The sequence below is a fragment of the Netta rufina genome, assembly GCF_964035555.1.
Source record: "Netta rufina genome assembly, chromosome: 3".
Classification (NCBI taxonomy): domain Eukaryota; kingdom Metazoa; phylum Chordata; class Aves; order Anseriformes; family Anatidae; genus Netta; species Netta rufina.
In genome coordinates this window covers 31,652,025-31,659,759 of record NC_140125.1, presented here as the reverse complement: position 1 = coordinate 31,659,759, position 7,735 = coordinate 31,652,025, and the positions used below count along the sequence as shown (strand labels likewise).

General features: G+C 45.4%; 1 protein-coding gene across 1 annotated transcript; it reads left to right on the top strand.

Moving 5' to 3' along the window:
• The first annotated feature begins 3,067 nt into the window (after positions 1–3,067).
• Positions 3,068–6,951, top strand: DPY30 (dpy-30 histone methyltransferase complex regulatory subunit). The gene is made up of 4 exons (XM_084284141.1): positions 3,068–3,276; positions 3,363–3,410; positions 4,501–4,643; positions 6,660–6,951. Exons 1-4 carry the CDS (start codon positions 3,241–3,243, stop codon positions 6,730–6,732), a joined length of 300 nt encoding a protein of 99 aa, XP_084140267.1. The 5' UTR covers positions 3,068–3,240; the 3' UTR covers positions 6,733–6,951.
• The last annotated feature ends 784 nt before the right edge of the window (positions 6,952–7,735 follow it).

Below are 7,735 nucleotides of genomic sequence, written 5' to 3'. Positions count from 1 at the left end.
TCAGTAAGTTTGCAGATGACACCAAGTTAGGTGCGTGTGTCGATCTGCTCGAGGGTAGGAAAGCTCTGCAGGAGGATCTGGATAGGCTGCACCGATGGGCTGAGGTCAACTGCATGAAGTTCAACAAGGCCAAGTGCCGGGTCCTGCACCTGGGATGCAATAACCCCAAGCAGAGCTACAGGCTGGGAGATGAGTGATTGGAAAGCTGCCTGGCGGAGAAGGACCTGGGAGTGATGGTTGATAGTCGGCTGAATATGAGCCAGCAGTGTGCTCAGGTGGCCAAGAAGGCCAACAGCATCCTGGCTGAACTTCTGAAGGAAGAACTTCTTTACCGAAAGGGTTGTTAGACATTGGAACAGGCTGCCCAGGGAAGTGGTGGAGTAACCATTCCTGGAGGCCTTTAAAAGACGTTTAGATGTAGAGCTTAGGGATATGGTTTAGTGGAGGACTGTTAGTGTTAGGTCAGAGGTTGGACTTGATGATCTTGAGGTCTCTTCCAACCTAGAAATTCTGTGATTCTGTGTTCATCCTAATCCACAACTTAGCACCCTACCAGCTCCTAGGAGGAAAATTAACTCTATCCTAGCTGAAACCAGGACAGCTGTTTACTGGCAGGTCACGGGGAGAAGATTGGCTGGCTTGGGGGAGCTTCCGTACACATGGCTTTTAGGCTGCAGCCAGCGTGTTCCTCTAGATCTGGAAGTTTGAAGATGGCTGAGTGGTTGGAAAGCTGCCTGGCAGAGAAGGACCTGGGAGTATTGGTGGATAGTCGGCTGAATATGAGCCAGCCCACTCAGGTTCTCAGGTGGCCAAGAAGGCCAACGGCATCCTGGCTCGCATAAGAAGCAGTGTGGCCAGCAGGGCTAGGGAGGTGATTGTCCCCCTGTACTCGGCTCTGGTGAGGCCGCACCTCGAGTAATGTGTTCAGTTTTGGGCCCCTCGCTACAAGAAGGACATCGTGTTGCTTGAGCGGGTCCAGAGAAGGGCGACAAAGCTGGTGAGGGGCCTGGAGAACAAGTCCTACGAGGAGCGGCTGAGGGAGCTGGGCTTGTTCAGCCTGGAGAAGAGGAGGCTCAGGGGCGACCTTATCGCTCTCTATAGGTACCTTAAAGGAAGCTGTAGCGAGGTGGGGGTTGGTCTATTTTCCCATGTGCCTGGTGACCGGATGAGGAGAAATGGCCTAAAGTTGTGCCAGGGGAGGTTTAGGTTGGATATTAGTGTTATATATGGAGTGGTAATTCATGTCGAGAAAATGGTTGATATTAATAAAGAAGGGGGAGATTTGGGAATGGGGCTATGGGGGTTGGAGAGCCCCGTGGCTGAGATAACATTAGACTCTTAACGACGAGGCCATCAGGAATATAAAAGAGTTTAGAGGGAACAAAGAAGGGTGATTCAGGAGACTCCATGCAGTCTCCGGTTTCTTGTTCTCCAGCTGGTTCTCTTGTTTTCCAGCCGTTAAGGCATGGATGTTTCTGGGTGTTTGCTGTTGTTGTTACATTCCAAGTTGTTTGAGCAATGAAAAGTTGTTTTGAAAAGAACTGCTGTGGAGAGAAGGATATAAGAGCGGAGCCTGCCCTCAAGATTAAAAAAAGGCAACACGATGAAGTTACATCAATAAAGAAGCAGGAAAAGGAAGTGAAGAGGAACAGGCTGGCAGAATGGAGACCAGGACGGGAACAGGCATTTTGATTGCCTTATGAAGATAGGTTCGGCCAGACTCAGCAAACTGCTCAGAGAAGCTCGTACAGAAAGTCGCTGGGAATAGGTGCACTGGAGCTGGAGAGAAGCTCGAGCTGAGAGAAGCGGACCTGTGCACACAACTGCCTCTTGCTGGTAAGCAGTTGCACATTATGGGGAATCATACGTCCTTAGGAACAAAGGCTGTCCTGGTAACCTTACAGCTCATTCTCCTTATTAACAATCGGACAGTATATTAGCCTGAAATATGGGACCAAACTGAGGTCAAGGTGTGGGACTCTGCAACTAAAAATGGCAAGGTTGCAGTGGGATTGCTCGGCACCTGGTGAGCAATCTCTGAGGCATTAAAGAGCCCTCTGTAGCCACAGTCAGAAACGTGTGGTTTGCCAGACAGTGAGGGAGCTGCGGGCTCCTTTACTGATCCGACTGCTACGCCATGGGCCCCTCTGCTGCTACAGCCATCGAAGGCTTTTGCTGTTCCGCCCCCTGGTGACCTGAACGTGCCTTTTGACCCAGGCCTATTGGCCTTCACAAGGAGATGGATATGCTTTTCTTCGGTCTGGGAAGAACGGGATACATAAGGCCTGAAGACCAAGTTGCTTGACAACTTAAAGCGAGACATGTTGTTCAAAGGGAATGGAAAATGGAGACTTGTATGTAATCAAGAAAACGAGTCGAAAATGGAGACTGTTGAGTCGTGGAACTTGGAGGATTGTTTGTTACCTTTCCTGATTGTATGTGTGTATAGGCATACTAGCGTTTAGTATGTAAAGCAGCGTTCTGTATGTTTAGAATGTTTGATGTTCGTGTGTGCGTGTTGGTGGAGCATAGACTGCCTGCATATCCAGCACTGTTTACTTGCCTTTTATACCTTTTATAGCTTTTATACCTTTTATAAATATTTGTTTTATAAATATTACAAAATTCAGATTGAGTTGAGACCTCATTTATAACATTAGGAAGAACTTCTTTACTGAGAGGGCTGCTAGGCATTGGAAGGGGCTGCCCAGGGAAGTGGTGGAGTCACCATCCCTGGAGGTCTTTAAAAGACGTTTAGATGTAGAGCTGCGTGATACGGTTTAGTGGGGACTGGTTAGTGTTAGGTCAGAGGTTGGACTGGGTGATCTTGGAGGTCTCTTCCAACCAGGTGATTCCGTGATTCATCACCATGAAGCACCATTAGATCGTGAGTGACCGCGCGCGCGTGGCTCCCCTCATTGCCGGTGCCCGTTAGGGTCAGCGGGCAGCTCCCTCACGGGGGGGCTGTGAGGGGAGCAGACCCCGCCCAAGGCCACGCCCCTCGCAGCGCCCGCTGGGGGTGGGCGGGGCTGAGCCTTGCGCATGCGCGCGGCGGTGGCGGCGCGGCGGTTTCCGTGAGGCCGAAAGGAGCCGAGGCGGGCGGGGACCGGGCCCGGCGGTGCGGGCGGGCGGGACGGGGCCGTGCTGGGTTGGGGCGGCCGCGGCTCCGTGTGAGCCCCCTGGCCGCGTGTGCTGCCTCCCGGGGTGCCCGCGCTTCGAGCAGCGCCCGCGTTTGCAGCCATGGAGGCGGAGCAGATGATGGAGGGGCAGCCGCAGGTATTGCGCGGGGAGGGGAGGGGCGGGGCGGGTGGGGCCGGCCCGTGCGCCCCGCGCGCCCCGCTGAGCCCCGCCGTGTCTTACAGGTGCCGGAAAACCCCCACGCCGAGTACGGCCTGACCGAAAACGTGGAGGTAAGGGGGGAGCGGGAGGCGGAATCCTGATCGCCAGTGAGGCTGCTGGAGCTCAACTTAAAGCGTCATGGCCCTCAGGGGGAGGTGGAAGCTGCGCCAGGAGGCGGCAGGTTCCTTCGTGGTAAATGCTGCCGAGGTAGTGCCTGAGCCTTTCCGTGAGGTTTCTGTAGGAGCTCTCCTGTGATGGTTGTCTGTTCCATAAACATGTGATGCCACAAAAAGCCAGACAGGCTTTTACGACAGGGAGGGGAGCAGGGGGAGTTGATGGCATTTCTAAGAAATTATCAAAGGGAGGAGTTCCTTTAGTCCTGCTGTAAATAAGGATGTTGGATCTGAATAGTTCAGGCTAGCTTTAATTACTTACCCTGAGAGTAGGCCCAATCCAGTGTGGCTGCTCCTGGTAGCCGCGTGGGTTAGGTGTTTATTTACTCTGTGATGTTTGTTTCTTGCTCACTAGGGAAATGCCTCCTGTCTTTCTCCATTATAACCTCATACCGTATGCTAAGATCATGCAGAAACTTTTTACACATCCTTTTTACTGATCTCCCTGAGAACTGTTTGCCTTGATACCTCAGTTTCCATTACCGAATTGTAACCTTATCCATTGGTTGCACTGGTTGTTGTGTTGAAAACATTTGGTTCACTGGCAGTGGTAGGGTGTCCTTTCTTGAGCTACAGTTACCAGTTTCAAGATAATTCAGTGGCTTTTGACCAAAAGACTTGGAAGCATTTTGTGTATCTTAAAGTATCCATCTGTGCTTCAATAGAGTGGGGTCTCTTCCATCAGACTACACCTACATTTCTGATGCTTTTAGCATTTGTGTTGGAAGTGCGTGTGTGCAGGAAATACTCGACTGGGACTGCTTATAGGAAACTTAGGACTTCCTAACACTTTCTCAAAATGTAAGAATTAAGCAGAAGGCTCCTCTGGTTTAGGTTTGTCCAAGGAAAACTGCACACTTAAAATCATTTCTTTACATCTTTTTTAAAACTTAAGTGAACTTGCTGAGAAATGTGTATTATTTGCACTTGTGCTTCAAAGTAGATCTTGCCACTGTTACCAATGTTCATTTACTTCTTACTCCTCCAGAGGATAGTAGAAAATGAAAAAATAAACGCAGAAAAAACATCAAAGCAGAAGGTGGATCTCCAGTCGTTACCCACGCGTGCCTACTTGGATCAGACGGTTGTACCGATCTTGCTACAGGGACTTGCTGTTCTTGCAAAAGAGAGGTAAGATTCTGAAGTCTTCCGTCTGTTCTTAGGAAGAAGGTAGGTCTCAGACTTATGCAGTATGTAACTTTTTCTGATCTCATACACCAGATATGGTCTTGTTAGCATCATGGTTGTAAGAGATGATTTACAACAGGTTCATAAATACTGTGGGTGAACACAGCAGGATGTGCTTCTCACTTAACAGAAGAGTTGTTCAGTGAATTTCTCATCTTCCAATGAGGTGTGCTACTGCAAAGTTTTTGGAGGGAGAAGAGTATTTCTCATTTATCTTGTCATGTAATTCACCTTATAAGGGAAGAAGTTGTTCTAGTTGTGAACGAGATTTCAATAGTGTTTGATGGAAAAAGAGTTCAATTTGCCATTCAAAAGAAAGAAACAAAGACGAATGTGGCCTGACGTGCATCTTAGTAAGATTTAAAACACTTTTTAATGGATGAGGTTGACCCTACTGTGTCTGTAACACAATAAGAAGCAAACTGATGATTAATCTTTTCAGTAAAGGCTCTTCTGTGAGGTGCCCCATATTTCTCATCAGTCAGTGGAGAGGTGAATTCTTCAAATGTAACAAACAGGTGTTCACCTTATCCAAATGAACTTGTCTGAACTATTGGTAAGTCCCATGGCATATGAACCATTTCTCCATTTTGCTGAAATACCATCAAAACCTGGTGCGATGACCACAACCACCTCACTGTACCTATAGCCAGAAGAACAACCAGTAGTGTCTTACCCTCAGAAGGAGTTGTGAATTTGAACTAATTGTGCAGGCTGCAAAATAGGCAAAAGAGCATTTAGGAAGGTACACCCTGCCCCAGAGGCAGAATGCCCATCTTCAGTTGCCAGCTGTGGGAGTTGTCCTGCAGACTGAAAGCCATTTGGGAGGTATCAGCACCACTTATATGAGTCTCTTGGTGTTCACTAAAGGAGTGAAAAGGCACCTGTAAGCAGGAGTCCAAATGACAGTCTATGTAAATTTCCAAAAGTCTTCTGGCACAGTCTGTCACGAAAGGCTTTTAAAGAGAGTAAATTGTTGTGGGACTAAAGAAAAAGCCTTTATATGGATGAGGAACTCGCTGTGCTATACAAGACCTAGGGTAGAAGTAAACGATGCATTTCCATGGTGAACAAAGCTCAGCACTACAGTCATGGAAAGGATCATTTGTAAAAATTTGAAAAAGTGGCTGATGCCAAAACTTGCTAATGATGCTGGTGGAGTTTTTACAGAACGTGCTGTTCTGTTCTTCTTCGGAGTTGATCAATTTGTAAATAATTGTCTGTGAACTTTATAAAGTGACCACTATGCTTGTGAAAAATATCTTTAAATTGTTATTTATGTCAGTGCATTGCTTAGTCAAAGCAAATTCTGAATGCTATGATTTAGAAATCGAACGGGTACAAACAAGCATGTTGCTATTTAAATACATATTTTTCTTAATTTTGAATATTAAGTGTAATTGCAAGTCTCCTGTATTCTAGTACAGTGTGAAAAAGTAAGAGAAAGGAGTGACAAGGTGGTGAGAAGTATGGAATGCCAGCTGTGTACAGAGTGGCTGGACAGACAGTGCTGGAACCTGGCAAAGAGACTTCTGAGTGACAATATATTAGGAATCTGTTAAATCATGAATAGCATGGAGGCAATGGATTGCAGTGGATTATTACTGTTATGTAATCTCTTCTATACGGTAATCAGATTAAGCTACCAGGTAGCAAATCCAAAATGAACAAAAGGAGGTGATTCTTCACAGATCACATAATTAAGCTACATAACTTTTTGCTTCAGGTTGAGGACTTACAGAATTTCATAAGGAACCAGCAGTTCTTTCTTAAAAACCTACTGACCAGATGTAAACTGGAAACTTACTGGGTTTGTCTAGGTAGTTGGCCATCCCTGAGTCAGTGCTTCCAAGTGTTGGAGAGGAGTTAACGTTGCTTTTCACAGAAGGTAATTAGTTCTTCAGCTACCTAGTTTCATATAACAAAAAAAAATAATTACTTCTTTACTTTTCTTTACAGACCGCCAAATCCTATTGAATTTCTAGCAGCGTATCTTTTAAAAAACAAGTCACAATTTGAGGACCGAAATTAACTCCACTAAAGTGAGGACAATGTGGCTGCTAGACTGAAATGCTTATTGGTCGCAATTTGTTTTCTGCTGTAAAAATCCTTTAGAAACATGATGTCTTTTTTAATCGCACAATTTGCTTTACCTTCTGAGTTATTTAATAAAGAACACTTTACATTTCATTTGTTCACTTGTTTTAAACTAGCTGGTAAAAGACTTTGAAAATAAAGTATTGAAACTGCACTATTGGATGAATGTCTGAATAATTCCCGGGGCATACATCACCCGAATGCATGAAACAGAAAGCAACAATTGGTTATGGGAATCATGCTGGTGATCTTGTCTATAACTTAATTTGGTTTTATTTAGCACCCTTCCTGTGCAAGGTACCTAAACAGAATGCAAACTAATTAAAAATAGAAGTGATTTTGAGGATGGATTGATTAAGTAGAGAGGAGGGAACTTGCAGATCACTTGCCGTGTCCATCATTTTAGATGCTTCTATTAATGAGGTTTGCTGTACAGCATTTGTCACAGATCTCCCATGCGTGGTGTGCTGGATTTAACCGTTTAATATAGAAAAAAGTCTGAAGGGACTTAAGATTCTGTAATTTGGTTCTGTAATTCAATTATCTGTACTGCTGATCCGAGTTGGTGCATTCTTTCTTTGTCAAATATAATCCTGATCTAACCCAGTAAAATACTGAATCTCCTGGGTTGTTTTTTTTTCTTTAGGTTTACTAATGTGATTTTCTTTGTTTCCCATTCTTAACTTATCTTCTGAGATAGAAGTAGAGATCTTAAGAGATTGAAAAAAAAAAAAATGGGACAAATACCCTGAAAGCTATGGAAATAGGAATATTGTAGCTGGCAAACAGGCTCACAAGGTTGTTGGCAATGTGTGCAGGGACTAGACAGCCCTCAGAATTCCTAGTTCTCTTTTCTGAAATATGTAACAAGGAGCATATGTTCATTAGTATTTGGTATTAGACTCCAGAAATAGATTAGTATAGGCCAGCTTTTCATA

Coding starts and splice junctions, on each gene's coding strand:
- DPY30 (XM_084284141.1), top strand. CDS start 3,241: ATGGAGGCGGAGCAGATGATGGAGGGGCAGCCGCAG. Junction 3,411..4,500: donor GCCTGACCGAAAACGTGGAG/GTAAGGGGGGAG, acceptor TTACTCCTCCAG/AGGATAGTAGAAAATGAAAA. Junction 4,644..6,659: donor GCTGTTCTTGCAAAAGAGAG/GTAAGATTCTGA, acceptor TTTTCTTTACAG/ACCGCCAAATCCTATTGAAT.